Source organism: Anomaloglossus baeobatrachus, chromosome 7, assembly GCF_048569485.1.
Source record: "Anomaloglossus baeobatrachus isolate aAnoBae1 chromosome 7, aAnoBae1.hap1, whole genome shotgun sequence".
Classification (NCBI taxonomy): Eukaryota; Metazoa; Chordata; class Amphibia; order Anura; family Aromobatidae; genus Anomaloglossus; species Anomaloglossus baeobatrachus.
Window position 1 is genome coordinate 6,176,219 of NC_134359.1, and position 17,663 is coordinate 6,193,881.

General features: G+C 54.1%; 1 protein-coding gene across 3 annotated transcripts in view; it reads left to right on the forward strand.

Moving 5' to 3' along the window:
• Positions 1-16,238, forward strand: part of PARP14 (poly(ADP-ribose) polymerase family member 14) — a 216,292-nt gene extending 200,054 nt beyond the window's left edge. For all 3 annotated transcript variants that reach the window (XM_075316982.1, XM_075316980.1, XM_075316981.1), the window contains 2 exons: positions 12,649-12,823; positions 15,627-16,238. In XM_075316982.1, coding sequence (XP_075173097.1) covers positions 12,649-12,823; positions 15,627-15,916 — 465 coding nt within the window. In that variant the 3' untranslated portion in view covers positions 15,917-16,238. The remainder of the gene's footprint in view (positions 1-12,648; positions 12,824-15,626) is intronic.
• Positions 16,239-17,663: the final 1,425 nt, after the last annotated feature.

Below are 17,663 nucleotides of genomic sequence, written 5' to 3' on the forward strand. Positions count from 1 at the left end.
CCGCGCTTTTACGGCGGCGGCGCTTCTAACTTTAGCCCCCGGCTTCTGCGGCCTAGCGCCGCTTCGTTCCCGCCCCCACCCTGTCAATCAGGGTAGGGGAGAAACGCTGCTCAATTGGCAGCGCCGAGAGCTGGAGCTTTATTTACATGCTCCAGCCCTCTCACTAGGCACAGGGGGAAGCAGACTTCCCGCTCTTCGTCGGTGTACGCCCAGGGCCCGCCCCCCCTCTCCACAAGGACGCCGGCAGCCATTACACATGCGGTCTGGCTGGGGAAAGGCAGCAGGCTCTGGGAGACCCAGACTAGAGGGATTTCTGGCGACCACACACCGCTCCTAAGCGGGCGGTAAGCAGCACAGTAGTGCTGGCCCCTCTAGTGCCTCAGTGATATATTAGTGTACTTTTGTCTTGGTACCATATATATATATATATATATATATATATATTTATATAGTGCACTGTAAGGTCGCTTCTTGGCTGGACACCCTGTACTGCTCTGAGGAGGCAGCAACATGTCATCCGCAAAACGCAAGGCTGCCAAGGCACGGGCTGTGTACACTGTTTGTACTGCATGTGGGGCTGATCTACCGGCAGGCTCCAAATGACTCACATTGTGTGCAATGTTCAGTCCCAGTGGCACTTCGTCAGCCAGAGCCTATTGTGGTGGTAGCCCAGGCAGAGACGCCTGTGAACCCTGCCCCGGTGACGGGGACAGACTTTGCAGTATTTGCTGATAAAATGTCTGTGACTATGACAAAAATCCTGGAGACCTTGCAGGCCAGGCCAGTTCCTCAGACCATGGACACTGCTGTGTCTATGCTCTCCGGTCCCCCTCAGTTGGAACTAATCCGTACTTCAAGGGGGTCTCAAGCATCACAAGCTGAGGTCTCTGACTCAGATGACAGTCCCAGGCAGCCTAAGCGAGCTCGCTGGGAAAGACCCTCGACGTCATCACACTGCTCAGGGTCTCAGCGAGAAGAGTCTCTCTGTGATGAGACTGAGGACGGTGATCAGGATTCTAATCCTGAGGCCCCTCTCAATCTGGATGCCCCTGATGGTGACGCCATGGTTAATGACCTTATATCGGCGATTAATAGACTGTTGGATATTTCTCCCCCAGCCCCTTCTGCAGAGGAGGCAGCTGCACAGCAGGAGAAGTTCCATTTCCTGTATCCCAAGCGTAAATTAAGTGCTTTTTTGGACCACTCTGACTTCAGAGAATCAATCCAGAAGCACGACGCTCATCCAGACAAGCGTTTCTCTAAACGTTCTAAGGATACCCGTTATCCTTTTCCCTCTGAAGTGGCCAAACGCTGGACCCAGTGTCCAAAGGTGGATCCCCCAATTTCCAAGCTTGCGGCTAGATCCATAGTCGCAGTAGAGGATGGCGCTTCACTTAAAGATGCCAACGATAGACAGATGGACCTTTGGTTGAAATCTGTCTATGAAGCTATCGGCGCGTCGTTTGCTCCAGCATTCGCGGCCGTGTGGGCACTCCAAGCTATTTCAGCTGGTCTGGCACAGGTGGATGCTATCATGCATCCAGCAGTACCGCAGGTGGCGTCCCTAACTTCGCAAATGTCTGCGTTTGCGACCTATGCTATCAATGCTGTCCTAGAATCTACGAGCCGTACCTCTATGGCGGCCGCCAATTCTGTGGTTTTGCGCAGAGCCTTATGGTTAAAGGACTGGAAAGCAGATGCTGGTTCCAAAAAATGCTTAACCAGCTTGCCATTATCTAGAGACAGACTGTTTGGTGAGCCATTGGCTGAAATCATAAAACAGTCCAAGGGTAAGGACTCTTCCTTACCACAGCCCAGAGCAAAAAAAAAAGTGGCAGTCGAGGTTTCGGTCCTTTCGAGGCTCGGGCAAGGCCCAATTCTCCTCGTCCAAAAGGACTCAGAAAGAACAAGGGAGCTCTGATTCCTGGCGGGCTCACTCACGCCCCAGGAAAGCAAATGGAGGAACCGCTTCCAAAGCGGCTACCTCATGACTTTCGGCCTCCTCCCTCCGCATCCTCGGTCGGTGGCAGGCTCTCCCGCTTTTGCGACATTTGGCTGTCACAGGTCAAAGACCGGTGGGTAACAGACATTCTGTCTCGCGGGTACAGAATCGAGTTCAATTCTCGGCCTCCACTTCGGTTCTTCAGAACCTCCCCACACCCCAACCGAGCAGATGCCCTGCTGCAGGCGGTGGACTCTCTAAGAGCAGAAGGAGTCGTGATCCCTGTCCCCCCTCAGGAACGGGGGCGAGGATTTTACTCCAATCTCTTTGTGGTTCCAAAAAAGGACGGCTCCTTCCGTCCTGTTCTGGACCTAAAACTGCTCAACAAGCATGTGAACGCCAGGCGGTTCCGGATGGAATCCCTCCGCTCAGTCATTGCCTCAATGTCTCAAGGAGATTTCCTAGCATCAATAGACATCAAAGATGCTTATCTCCACGTGCCGATTGCTACAGAGCACCAATGCTTTCTACGCTTCGTGATAGGAGACGACCATCTTCAGTTCGTAGCTCTGCCATTTGGTCTGGCGACAGCCCCTCGGGTGTTCACCAAGATCATGGCGGCAGTGGTAGCAGTCTTGCACTCTCACGGACACTCTGTGATCCCTTACTTGGACAATCTACTGGTCAAGGCACCCTCTCAAGAGGCATGCCAACTCAGCCTGAATGTTGCACTGGAGACTCTCCAGGCGTTCGGGTGGATCATCAACTTCACAAAGTCAAATCTGTCACCGACCCAATCACTAACGTATCTTGGCATGGAGTTTCATACTCTCTCAGCGATAGTGAAGCTTCCGCTGGACAAGCAGCGGTCTCTACAGACTGGGGTGCAGGCTCTCCTTCTTCAGCGCTCTATTGGGAGACCCAGACGATTGGGGTATAGCTACTGCCCTCCGGAGGCCACACAAAGCACTACACTAAAAAGTGCAAGGCCCCTCCCCCTCTGGCTATACCCCCCCGTGGTATCACGGGTTCTCCAGTTTTAGCTTTGTGTGCGAAGGAGGTCAGACATCCACGCATAGCTCCACAGATTTTAGTCAGCAGTAGCTGCTGACTATTTCGGATGGAAGAAAAGAGGACACATATAGTGTCCCCAGCATGCTCCCTTCTCACCCCTGGATGGTGTTGTAAGGTTGAGGTACCTATTGCTGGTACAGGGCTGGAGCCCACATGCTGCTTTCCTTCCACATCCCCCTGAGGGGCTCTGAGGAAGTGGGATCCTGCCGGCCTCAAAGCTCTGACGCCGGGCTCCATCCACAGACCCATTTGAACCTGCTGGATACGGAGCTGGAGTACCGTTCAGGGACATGGCCCTGCACCATTACAGGTACTCTGTGTCCCCGTACACACAGGCACAGCACACTCCAGACTTGCTGGGTGTGCTAGTGCGCCGGGGACAGTAAAGGGTTACAGTCACTGCAGCTTTGCTGAGTGACTTTGTGTTTTGGGAACTACCGCGCCGGACGCTCCGGGAGCGGCGGCGCGGCTGGGACTTGTAGTTCGCCGGGGACTGGGCGCCGACCGCGCTTTTACGGCGGCGGCGCTTATAACTCCAGTCCCCGGCTTCTGCGGCCTAGTGCCGCTTCGTTCCCGCCCCCTCCCTGTCACTCAGGGAAGGGGACAGGCGCTGAGCAATCAGCAGCGCCGAGGGCTGGAGCCTTTTTACATGCTCCAGCCCTCTCACTGCACACTGTCGGACGCCGGATTCCCGCTCTGCCTTGGGGGCACGCCCACGGCCCGCCCCTACTCACACGAGCTGGGGAAGAAGCCGGCAGCCATTACTGCAGAGCTCGGACTTTCGGCTCCAAGGCAGGACGGTGGCGATCATACACCCGCTTATAGGCGGGCGGTAAGAGGCACACATAGGGCTGACCACGATATAACTGCAGTGTATACATGTGTTGTTTTTAACTACATAGGTCGCTATATGCCCGCTTGGGGAGCGACACATCAGCAGCAGGAAAGCAGGTGTGCTAAGGCACAGGCTTTCTAGGCTGCTTGTTTTGCACGACTGAGGTGTTCATTTGTGTTTATGCTGATATGCTATACACTGCACTGTACAGTCGCTAGTCTTAGCTATATTCTTCTGGAATGGCTAGACTACAGCAGCAGAAAACCAAGGGTGCTGGGGCACAGGTTTTTTTTTTTTCTATGCTGCTTGTATTGCATGGGCTGCAGTGTGCATTTGTACTTGTGCTTGTATGCTATACATTGCACTGTAGGGTCACTCTTCTGGGCTATATTCCCCTAGATGACTAGCATACAGCAGCAGAAGCGCAGGGGTGCCAGGGCACAGGCTTCTATGCTGCTTGTATTGCATGTGCTGCAGTGTTCATTTGTACTTGTGCTTGTATGCTATACATTGCACTGTATGGTCACTCTTCTGGGCTATATTCCCCTAGATGACCAGTCTACAGCAGCAGAAGAGCTGGGGTGCCAGGGCACAGGCTTCTATGCTGCTTGGATTGCATGTGCTGCAGTGTTCATTTGTACTTGTGCTTGTATGCTATACATTGCACTGTAGGGTCACTCTTCTGGGCTATATTCCCCTAGATGACTAGTCTACAGCAGCAGAAGAGCAGGGGTGCCAGGGCACAGGCTTCTATGCTGCTTGTATTGCTTGTGCTGCAGTGGTCATTTGTACTTTATGCCTGTATGCTATACATTGCAATGTACGGTCACCAATCTTGGCTATATACTTCTAGATAGCTAGTCGGCAGCGGCAAAAAAGCAACACAGATTTCAGTGCTGTTTTTACTACATGGGATGCTGTTCATGACACCGTCCCATTGTGTGCATGCTCCCCTGTAGCACGTCGTCTGCCGGGGTCTCTAGCACTTCGTCTGCCGGGGCTCTACTAGTTGTGGCCAAAGAAACCTCCTGTCAACCCTGTCCATGGACAGGGACGGAGTAGTCATAATATAGAGACTTGCACCCATGGGCAATCTACTTGACCAAAAGGCAGCTCTTCAGGGCTTTGATACTGACATCGCCCTCAATCCGGATACACCGGGTGGTAACGCCATACGGAATGATCCTATACCGTCCATCAATGGAAGGTTGGATCTTTCTCCCTCAGCTCCCCCAGTGGAGATAGGAGACGAACAGGAGAAGTTCCTTTTCAGTGTCTCACGCAGATATTGAGTATTTTTCTGGCCACGCTGACTTCAGAGAAGCAGTCCAGGAACACCACGCTTACCAGATAAGCGTCTTCTCCAAACGTTTTTAGGATACACGTTATCCCTTTTTTCCCCTGACGTGGTCAGCGCTGGACCCAGGGTCCAAAGGTGGATTCTCCAATCTCCAGGCTTGCATATAGAGCCATAGTTGCACTGGAGATGGGGCTTCACTTCATGATGCCATTCACAGACAGATGGACTCTGGTTGAAATCTGTCTAGGAGGCTATCGGCGTGTCGGTTGCTCCGGCATCCACAGCCGTATTGGCAACCTAACCTTTTCTGCTGTTCTTGCGCAGCTGACCTTGAGCAGGGACATCTGTACCGCAGAGGCGTCCGTAACCCCGCAATGTCTGCACTGCGACTTACCCTGTTAATACTGTCCTAAAAGTACAGTCGAGGTTTCGGTCCTTCCCAAGCTCCGGCAGGTCCCAATTGTCCTCGTGCAAAAGGGCTACAAAACCTCAGACGGGCTCAGATTCCGGCCGGGCTCAATCTCGCCCAAGGAAGGCAGTCGGAGGAACCGCTACCAAGGCGGTCTCCTCAGGACTCTCAGCTCTCTCTCTCTCTCTCCGCATCCGCGGTTGATGGCAGACTCCCCCGCCTTTGGCGACATTTAGCTGCCACAGGTCACTGACCGGTGGGTGACGGACATTGTGCTCACGTGCACAGGACAGTGTTCTGTTCTCGTCCTCCGACTCCATTCTTCAGAACGGCCCCACCTCTCCACCGAGCAGATGCCCTGCTGCAGGCGGTGGACGCTCTAAGAGCAGAAGGAGTGGTGATCCCTGTCCCCCCTCAGGAACGAGGGCGAGGGTTTGTACTCCAATCTCTTTGTGGCTCCAAAAATGGACGGTTCCTTCCGTCCTGTTCTGGTTCTGAAACTGCTCAACGAGCATGCGAACGCCAGGCGGTTCCGGATGGGATCCCTCCGATCCGTCATTGCCTCAATGTCTCGAGGAGACTTCCTTGCCTCAACAGACATCAAAGATGCCTATCTCCACGTGCCAATTGCTACGGAGCACCAACGTTTTCTACGTTTTGTGATAGGAGACGAACATCTTCTGTTCGTAGCTCTGCCATTCAGTCTGGCGACAGCCCCACGGGTGGGCACCAAGGTCATGGCAGCAGTGGTAGCAGTCTTGCACTCTCACGGACACCCGGTGATTCCGTACTTGGACGATCTACTCGTCAAAGCAACCTCCCTCGAGGCATGCCAACGCAGCCTGAATGTTACGCTGGAGACTCTCCAGACTTTGGAGTGGATCATCAATTTGGCAAGGTCAAATCTGTCTCCGACTCAATCACTAACGTATCTCGGCATGGAGTTTCATACTCTATCAGCCATAGTGAAGCTTCCGCTGAACCAGCAGCGTTCACTGCGGACAGAGGTGCAGTCTCTCCTTCAAGGCCAGTCGCACCCCTTAAGGCGCCTCATGCACTTCCTAAGGAAGATGGTGGCAGCCATCGAGGCAGTTCTCTTTGCGCAGTTTCATCTGCGCCAACGGCAATGGGACATTCTCCGCCAATGGGATGGGCAGTCAACCTCCCTGGACGGGAAGTCTCCCTTTCCCTGACGGCCGAGGACTCTCTGCAATAGTGGCTTATTCCCACCTCATTGCCATAGCCCCCATCCTGGGCAGTGGTCACGACAGATGCGAGTCTGTCAGGGTGGGGAGCAGTTTGTCTCCGCCACATGGCTCAGGGGACGTGGACTCAGCAGGAGTCCACCCTTCAGTTCGATGTGCTGGAAATCGGGGCAGGGTATCTTACCCTATTGGCTTTCCAAAAGTGGCTAGAAGGGAGCAGATCCGAATCCAGTCGGACATCTCCACAGCGGTGGCATACATCAACCACCAAGGAGGGACACGCAGTCAGCAGCCTTCCAGGAAGTCCGGCGAATCCTCATGTGGGTGGAGGACACAGCATCCACCATATCCGCAGTTCACATCCCGGGCGTAGAAAACTGGGAAGCAGACTTCCTCAGTCGCCAGGGCATGGACGCGGGGGAATGGTCCCTTCACCCGGACGTGTTTCAGGAAATCTGTTGCCGCTGGGGGGGGGCCGGACGTCGACCTAATGGCGTCTCGGCACACCAACAAGGTCCCGGCATTTATGGCACGATCGCGCGATCACAGAGCTCTGGCGGCAGACGCCTTAGTGCAAGATTGGTCGCAGTTCCGGCTCACATATGTGTTTCCACCTCTGGCACTCTTGCCCAGAGTACTGCGCAAAAATCAGATCCGATTGCAGCCGCGTCATACTCGTCGCACCAGACTGGCCGAGGAGATCGTGGTACCCGGATCTGTGGCATCTCACGGTCGGCCGACCGGGGTCACTACCAGACCGACCAGACTTACTGTCTCAATGGCCGTTTTCTCCATCGGAATTCTGCGGCCCTGAACCTGACTGTGTGGCTTGTGTGTCCTGGATCCTAGCGTCTTCAGGATTATCCCAAGGGGTCGTTGCCACCATGAGACAGGCTAGGAAGCCCACGTCTGCTAAGATCTACCACAGAACGTGGAAGATTTTCTTAATCTGGTGCTCTACTCAGGGAGTGTCTCCCTGGCCATTTGCATTGCCTATCTTTCTTTCCTTCCTACAATAGGAGTTAGAAAAGGGCTTGTCGCTAGACTCCCTCAAAGGGCAAGTCTCAGCACTATCCGTGTTTTTTCAGAAGCGTCTAGCACGTCTTTCTAAGGTGCGCACGTTCCCGCAGGGGGTTTGTCATATCGTACTCCCGTACAAGCGGCCGTTGGATCCATGGGATCTGAACAGGGTTCTAGTTGCTCTCCAGAAGCCGCCTTTCGAGCCTCTGAAGGAAGTTTCCTTTTCTCGCCTGTCACAGAAGGTGGCGTTTCTCGTTGCGATCACATCGCTTCGGCGAGTGTCTGAGCTGGCAGCTCTGTCATCCAAGGCTCCCTTCCTGGTGTTTCACCAGGACAAGGTAGTGCTGCGCATCATTCCGGAGTTTCTCCCTAAGGTAGTATCCTCGTTTCATCTTAATCAGGATATCTCCTTACCGTCCTTTTGCACTCATCCGGTTCACCGGTATGAGAATGATTTACGTTTGCTAGATCTGGTGAGAGCACTCAGAATCTACATTTCCCGCACGGCGCCCGTACGCCGTTCCGATGCCCTTGTCGCTTGTACGCGCAAGAGGTTGCAGGCTTCTAAAGCCACCCTGGCTCGATGGATCAAAGAACCAATTCTGGAAGCCTACCGTTTTGCAGGGCTTCCGGTTCTTTCAGGGCTGAAAGCCCATTCAACCAGAGCCGTGAGTGCGTCCTGGGCGCTACGACACCAGGCTTCGGCTCAACAGGTGTGCCAGGCAGCTACCTGGTCGAGTCTGCACACTTTCACCAAACATTATCAGGTGCATACCTATGCTTCGGCGGATGCCAGCTTAGGTAGAAGAGTCCTGCAGGCGGCAGTGACATCCCCGTAGGGGAGGGCTGTTTTGCAGCTCTAACATGAGGTATCTCTTTACCCACCCAGGGACAGCTTTTGGACGTCCCAATCGTCTGGGTCTCCCAATAGAGCGCTGAAGAAGAAGGGAATTTTGTTACTTACCGTAAATTCCTTTTCTTCTAGCTCTTATTGGGAGACCCAGCACCCGCCCTGTTGTCCTTCGGGATTTCTTGGTTGTTTGCGGGTACACATGTTGTTCATGTTGAACGGTTTTTCAGTTCTCCGACGTTATTCGGAGTTAATTTGTTTAAACCAGTTATTGGCTTCCTCCTTGCTTTGGCACTAAAACTGGAGAACCCGTGATACCACGGGGGGGTATAGCCAGAGGGGGAGGGGCCTTGCACTTTTTAGTGTAGTGCTTTGTGTGGCCTCCGGAGGGCAGTAGCTATACCCCAATCGTCTGGGTCTCCCAATAAGAGCTAGAAGAAAAGGAATTTACGGTAAGTAACAAAATTCCCTTCTTCAAAGTCAGCCGCACTCCTTAAGACGCCTCATGCACTTCCTCGGGAAGATGGTGGCGGCAATAGAGGCGGTTCCGTTTGCGCAGTTTCATCTGCGTCCACTTCAATGGGACATTCTCCGCCAATGGGACGGGAAGTCAACATCCCTGGACAGGAAAGTCTCCCTTTCCCAGACGGCCAAGGACTCTCTGCAGTGGTGGCTTCTTCCCACCTCATTATCACAGGGAAGATCCTTCCTGCCACCGTCTTGGGCGGTGGTCACGACAGACGCGAGTCTGTCAGGGTGGGGAGCAGTCTTTCTCCACCACAGGGCTCAGGGTACGTGGTCTCAGCAGGAGTCCACCCTTCAGATCAATGTTCTGGAAATCAGAGCAGTGTATCTTGCCCTACTAGCCTTCCAGCAGTGGCTGGAAGGAAGGCAGATCCGAATTCAGTCGGACAACTCCACAGCGGTGGCATACATCAACCACCAAGGGGGGACACGCAGTCGGCAAGCCTTCCAGGAAGTCCGGCGGATTCTGATGTGGGTGGAAGCCACAGCCTCCACCATATCCGCGGTTCACATCCCCGGCGTAGAAAACTGGGAAGCAGACTTCCTCAGTCGCCAGGGCATGGACGCAGGGGAATGGTCCCTTCACCCAGACGTGTTTCAGGAAATCTGTCGCCGCTGGGGGGTGCCGGACGTCGACCTAATGGCGTCACGGCACAACAACAAGGTCCCAACCTTCATGGCACGGTCTCGCGATCAAAGAGCGCTGGCGGCAGACGCCCTAGTGCAAGATTGGTCGCAGTTCCGGCTCCCTTATGTGTTTCCACCTCTGGCACTCTTGCCCAGAGTGCTACGCAAGATCAGATCCGATTGCAGCCGCGTCATACTTGTCGCCCCAGACTGGCCGAGGAGGGCGTGGTATCCGGATCTGTGGCAGCTCACGGTCGGCCAACCATGGGCACTCCCAGACCGACCAGACTTACTGTCCCAAGGGCCGTTTTTCCATCGGAATTCTGCGGCCCTGAACCTGACTGTGTGGCCATTGAGTCCTGGATCCTAACGTCTTCAGGATTGTCCCAAGGGGTCGTTGCCACCATGAGACAGGCTAGGAAGCCCACGTCCGCTAAGATCTACCACAGAACGTGGAGGATATTTTTATCCTGGTGCTCTGCTCAGGGAGTGTCTCCCTGGCCATTTGCATTGCCTACCTTTCTTTCTTTCCTGCAATCTGGGTTAGAAAAGGGTTTGTCGCTCGGCTCCCTTAAAGGTCAGGTCTCGGCGCTATCCGTCTTTTTTCAGAGGCGTTTGGCACGCCTTCCTAAGGTGCGCACGTTCCTACAGGGGGTTTGCCATATCGTACCCCCGTACAAGCGGCCGTTAGATCCATGGGATCTGAACAGGGTACTAGTTGCCCTCCAGAAGCCGCCCTTCGAGCCTCTGAGGGAGGTTTCACTCTCTAGACTATCACAGAAAGTGGCTTTTCTAGTAGCGATCACATCTCTTCGGAGAGTGTCTGAGCTAGCAGCGCTGTCTTCCAAGGCTCCCTTCCTGGTCTTCCACCAGGACAAGGTAGTGCTGCGCCCCATTCAGGAGTTTCTCCCGAAGGTGGTATCCTCTTTTCATCTTAATCAGGATATCTCTTTGCCTTCGTTTTGTCCTCATGCAGTTCATCGGTATGAGAAGGATTTACATTTGTTAGATCTGGTGAGAGCACTCAGAATCTACATTTCCCGCACGGCGCCCCTGCGCCGTTCGGATGCACTCTTTGTCCTTGTCGCTGGTAAGCGCAAAGGGTCGCAGGCTTCCAAGGCCACCCTGGCTCGATGGATCAAAGAACCAATTCTTGAAGCCTACCGTTCTGCTGGGCTTCCGGTTCCATCAGGGCTGAAGGCCCATTCTACCAGAGCCGTGGGTGCGTCCTGGGCATTGCGACACCAGGCTACGGCTCAACAGGTGTGCCAGGCAGCTACCTGGTCGAGTCTGCACACTTTCACCAAACATTATCAGGTGCATACCTATGCTTCGGCGGACGCCAGCCTAGGTAGAAGAGTCCTGCAGGCGGCAGTTGCCTCCCCGTAGGGGAGGGCTGTCTTGCAGCTCTAACATGAGGTATTTCTTTACCCACCCAGGGACAGCTTTTGGACGTCCCAATCGTCTGGGTCTCCCAATAGAGCACCGAAGAAGAAGGGAATTTTGTTACTTACCGTAAATTCCTTTTCTTCTAGCTCTTATTGGGAGACCCAGCACCCGCCCTGTTGTCCTTCGGGATTTTTGGTTTGTTTGCGGGTACACATGTTGTTCATGTTGAACGGTTTTCAGTTCTCCGATGTTACTCGGAGTGAATTTGTTTAAACCAGTTATTGGCTTTCCTCCTTCTTGCTTTAGCACTAAAACTGAGCAGCCGTGATCCCACGGGGGGTGTATAGCCAGAAGGGGAGGGGCCTTACACTTTTTAGTGTAATTGCTTTGTGTGGCCTCCGGAGGCAGTGCTATACACCCAATCGTCTGGGTCTCCCAATAAGAGCTAGAAGAAAAGGAATTTACGGTAAGTAACAAAATTCCCTTCTTCCCGCACGGCGCCCCTGCGCCGCTCGGATGCACTCTTTGTCCTTGTCGCTGGTAAGCGCAAAGGGTCGCAGGCTTCCAAAGCCACCCTGGCTCGATGGATCAAAGAACCAATTCTTGAAGCCTACAGTTCTGCTGGGCTTCCGGTTCCATCAGGGCTGAAGGCCCATTCTACCAGAGCCGTGGGTGCGTCCTGGGCATTACGACACCAGGCTACGGCTCAACAGGTGTGCCAGGCAGCTACCTGGTCGAGTCTGCACACTTTCACCAAACATTATCAGGTGCATACCTATGCTTCGGCGGACGCCAGCCTAGGTAGAAGAGTCCTGCAGGCGGCAGTTGCCTCCCCGTAGGGGAGGGCTGTCTTTGCAGCTCTAACATGAGGTATTTCTTTACCCACCCAGGGACAGCTTTTGGACGTCCCAATCGTCTGGGTCTCCCAATGGAGCGCCGAAGAAGAAGGGAATTTTGTTACTTACCGTAAATTCCTTTTCTTCTAGCTCCTATTGGGAGACCCAGCACCCGCCCTGTTGTCCTTCGGGATTTCTGGTTGTTTTTCGGGTACACATGTTGTTCATGTTGAATGGTTTTCAGTTCTCCGACGTTACTTCGGAGTGAATTTGTTTAAACCAGTTATTGGCTTTCCTCCTTCTTGCTTTTGCACTAAAACTGGTGAGCCAGTGATCCCACTGGGGGTGTATAGCCAGAAGGGGAGGGGCCTTACACTTTTTAGTGTAATTGCTTTGTGTGGCCTCCGGAGGCAGTGCTATACACCCAATCGTCTGGGTCTCCCAATAGGAGCTAGAAGAAAAGGAATTTACGGTAAGTAACAAAATTCCCTTCTTTCAAAGTGGTTTCACTCCAGATTTCTGGCGAAAATGCTTTGATGAATTAGGCCACATTATGGTAGATGCCGCCACATTCTGCTGGTATATTACCGCTCTGGTAGAAGTTGCGCCTTTGACCTCACTTTATTTTCTTTGCAGATGGAGAGAATTCAGAACAAGGATCTGTGGATGAATTACCAGCTAAAGAAACGGGCCATCGACACCAAGAACGGGACAACGACCAACGAGCGGCGGCTCTTCCACGGGACCGAGTCCAGCACCATAAAAACTGTCAACCAAAATGGGTTCAATCGAAGCTACGCAGGAAAGAACGGTGAGATACATGGGGTGTATGACAGCCAGTGGTCCACGATGGGCGCAGTGGAGGCCGGGGCACATGGGAGGCCGGGGCACAGGAGGGGTACGTGGGAGGCCGGGTCACAGGAGGTGTACGTGGGAGGCTGGGGCACAGGAGGGGTACATGGGAGGCCGGGTCACAGGAGGTGTACGTGGGAGGCTGGGGCACAGAAGGGGTACATGGGAGGCCGGGGCACAGGAGGTGTACGTGGGAGGCTGGGGCACAGGAGGTGTACGTGGGAGGCTGGGGCACAGGAGGTGTACGTGGGAGGCTGGGGCACAGGAGGGGTACGTGATAGGCCACTGCACAGGAGGGGTACATGTTAGGCCACTGCACAGGAGGGGTACGTGTTAGGCCACTGCACAGGAGGGGTACGTGGAAGGCCACTGCACAAGAGGGGTACGTGGAAGGCTGGGGCACAGGAGACGTACGTGGTAGGCTGTGGCACAGGAGGCATACGTGGTAGGCTGTGGCACAGGAGGCATACGTGGGAGCCTGGGGCACAGGAGGCATACGTGGGAGCCTGGGGCACAGGAGGCATACGTGAGAGGCTGGGGCACAGGAGGCATACGTGAGAGGCTGGGGCACAGGAGGCATACGTGAGAGGCTGGGGCACAGGAGGCATACGTGGGAGGCTGGGGGCACAGGAGGCATACGTCAGAGGCTGGGGCACAGGAGGTGTACGTGAGAGGCCGGGGCACGGCAGGGAAATGTGGGAGGCGGGAGGAGTAAGTGCGAGGTTGGGGGATGGGAGGGCTTCTTGGCCATACCTTTAACCGTCCCTAGATCCATGACTTGCTGTCCTGGGAGGTCAGGGCTTGGTCCCGTCTTCAGCGTTGCAGCGCGGCATTGTCTCCTCCTTGCAGGCTCAGGTGCTGCTGTAACTGTTCATCTTCTCCTCCGTCTCTGGAGCTTGGGAGACGGCAGCGTCTCTGCACATTCAGTCACTCCGTGCTTTGGCCTCCCCGGATTCATAGTCACACTCGCCTGCATGGTAGCCAGCACAGGCTGTGTTGTCGAGGATAAGGAGAATTATCTCTGGCTACAGCTATATATTCTGTTCTTCTTTATAGGCACATTGTACTGGTACTGAATGTGGAAATACCCCTCTATAAATAACTCTGAAGATTTATATATATATATAGAGAATGTGATCAGAAAATAAATGTAAAGTCACCATTTCCCCCGACTCCCTCCCCTCCCCCACCCCCATAATAATGTGCTGATTGTTAAGAATTTATTGTCAATATGATGTAATATTTGACACATTTTGTAAATTAAAATCTTATGGTTTAAAAAGGAAGTACACCCCTATATACCAGTGAACATCTGTAAATATATACACTATATAATATATATATGTAGTGTATTAATTTATTTAATACACAGAGGTGTAGGGATATGTAGAGCTGTATCCTCATGTATCAGTACAATGTGACTATAAAGAAGAACATTCTGCTGCAAGAGAAAATTCTGCACCGAGCAACAAACCCTGCGGCTCACAGCGAAAGAGCGCGAAGTGCGATATACAGCGGATATACAGCGGGAAGGAAGGATTTGAGCCTCTGCCGATTTTGCAGTTTTCCCTTGTACACAGAATGGAGAGACCGCGCACTGCCACCGCTCAGCAGTCACATAAGTCACACACAGCGCCTGCTCAGACCAGCAATACCAGAGACTCGTGACTCTGTACACTGCACACTGCCACCGCTCAGCAGTCACATAGTCACACACAGCACCTGCTCAGACCAGCAACACCAGAGACTTGTGACTCTGTGTACACTGCACACTGCCACCGCTCAGCAGTGACATAGTCACACACAGCGCCTGCTCAGACCAGCAATACCAGAGACTCGTGACTCTGTACACTGCACACTGCCACCGCTCAGCAGTCACATAGTCACACACAGCACCTGCTCAGACCAGCAACACCAGAGACTTGTGACTCTGTGTACACTGCACACTGCCACCGCTCAGCAGTCACATAGTCACACACAGCGCCTGCTCAGACAAGCAACACCAGAGACTTGTGACTCTGTGTACACCGCACACTGCCACCGCTCAGCAGTCACATAGTCACACACAGCGCCTGCTCAGACAAGCAACACCAGAGACTTGTGACTCTGTGTACACCGCACACTGCCACTGCTCAGCAGTCACATAGTCACACACAGCGCCTGCTCAGACCAGCAATACCAGAGAATCGTGACTGTGTGTACATCACACACTGCCACCGCTCAGCAGTCACATAGTCACACACAGCACCTGGTCAGACTGGCAATACCAGAGACTCGTGACTGTGTGTACATCGCGCACTGCCACCGCTCAGCAGTCACATAGTCACACACAGCGCCTGCTCAGACCGGCAATATCGGAGACTCGTGACTCTGTGTATACCGCGCACTGCCACCGCTCAGCAGTCACGTAGTCACACACAACACCTGCTCAGACCGGCAATATCGGAGACTCGTGACTCTGTGTACACCGCGCACTGCCACCGCTCAGCAGTCACATAGTCACACACAACACCTGCTCAGACCGGCAATATCGGAGACTCGTGACTCTGTGTACACCGCGCACTGCCACCGCTCAGCAGTCACATAGTCACACACAGCGGCTGGAATATGTGGGATATATGGCAGTCCAAGTCCCAGGTGGATATTTGGGATACATGACAGTCCGGGGCCCAGGGGAACATGGGGGATGTGTGTCTGTCCGGAGTCTGAGCGGATATGTGATTGGATCCTTGATTGATGACTTTTGTTTCTCTCGTGTACAGCCGCCTGTTATGGAAATGGGACGTATTTTGCGGTGGATTCCAGTTATTCTGCGCACGACCAGTATTCCAGACCAGACACAAATGGACTCAAATACATGTATCTGGCCCGGGTACTTACCGGGGCGTTCTGTCCTGGACAGCGGGGGATGCTGGCTCCACCGGCCAAGAGCTCATCTAACATCACCGACCTTTACGATAGCGTCACCGACAATCCGGCGGCACCCACCATGTTTGTGATTTTCCATGACATCCAGGCGTACCCCGAGTATCTCATCACGTTCAGTAAATGATGTCTGCTGTGACCGGCCGGGGGTTTCGTCTCCTTCTCTTGGCGGCTGGAGACCATGACCGGAGCCTTGTGCTGCACCCTGTAGTATCTGCTGTAGACACCGCACTGCTGTGCCTCCTCCTGATGCAGTCTCCATCCTGTCCTCGCCTGTCCTCTGTACCGCAGGCCTCCCTCCTCCTCTGTCCTCTCTGACATCTTCCCGACCCCCCTTTTGTATTGTTTCGGTATGGACGTTATACACTCACCGCCGCCGCTGCTGTGGCCGCCTCTGGGACAACCGCCGTCTGCCTTTCTTCAGCGCTCTATTGGGAGACCCAGACGATTGGGGTATAGCTACTGCCCTCTGGAGGCCACACAAAGCACTACATTAAAAGTGCAAGGCCCCTCCCCCTCTGGCTATACCCCCCCCGTGGTATCACGGGTTCTCCAGTTTTAGCTTTGTGTGCGAAGCAGGTCAGACATTCCATGCATAGCTCCACAGATTTTAGTCAGCAGTAGCTGCTGACTATTTCGGATGGAAGAAAAGAGGACACATATAGTGTCCCCAGCATGCTCCCTTCTCACCCCTGGATGGTGTTGTAAGGTTGAGGTACCTATTGCTGGTACGGAGGCTGGAGCCCACATGCTGTTTTCCTTCCACATCCCCTGGTAGGGCTCTGTGGAAGTGGGATCCTGCCGGCCTCTCAGCTCTGACGCCGGGCTCCATCCACAGACCCATTAGAACCTGATGGAGACGGAGCAGGAGTACGATCAGGGACAGGCCCTGCATCATACAGGTACTCTGTGTCCCCGGCAGGCACAGACACACTCCGGGCTGGCTGGGTGTTGTAGTGCGCCGGGGACCGCAACGTTGGAGCTAGTGTCCCTACAGATTACTGGGGGATTGTTTGTGTATGGGAACGCAGCGCCGACCCCCTCTGGACCGGGCGGCGCTGCTGTGACTTGTGGTGCGCCGGGGATCCGCCGTCCGCGCTTTTACGGCGGCGGCGGTTATAAATTGAGTCCCCGGCTTTTTGGGCCTAGGACGCCGGCAGCTCCGATTCGTTCCCGCCCCCACCCTGTCATTCAGGGTAGGGGAGAGACGCTGTTCGCTAGCAGCGACGAGGGCTGGAGCCTGATTTACATGCTCCAGCCCTCACACTAGGCACAGAGGGAAGCAGGCTTCCCGCTCTTAGCCAGGAACGCCCAGGGCCCGCCCCCCTTCTCTCTCAGGACGCCGGCAGCCATTACATGCAGTCTGGCTGGAGGAAGGACGCAAGGCTCTGGGAGGCCTGGACTAGGGGCTATCTGGCGACCACACACCCGCTTTTTAAGCGGGCGGTAAGCGATTTTTCTGTGCTGGTCCCTCTAGTGCCTCACGGTGTATTGGTGTACTGTGTAGGATATAGAGATATTGTATTTCTTGCACTGTGAGGTCGCTTCTGGCTGCATATCCCAGATCACTCTGTGGAAGCAGCAACATGCCATCCTCAAAACGCAAGGCTGCCAAGGCTAGGGCTGTGTATACTGCGTGTGCTGCATGTGGGGCTAATCTACCAGCAGGCTCCGATGACCCCCATTGTGTGCAATGCTCCGACCCGGTGCTGCTTCGCCAGCCGGAGTCAGGAGGGAGAGTGACCCAGGCTGAGACGCCTGTAAGTCCTGCCCCGGTGACAGGGACAGACTTTGCAGTTTTTGCTGATAATATGTCTGTCTCTATGGCAAAAATCCTTGAAACCTTGCAATCTATGCATGGGGCTCAGTCTTTG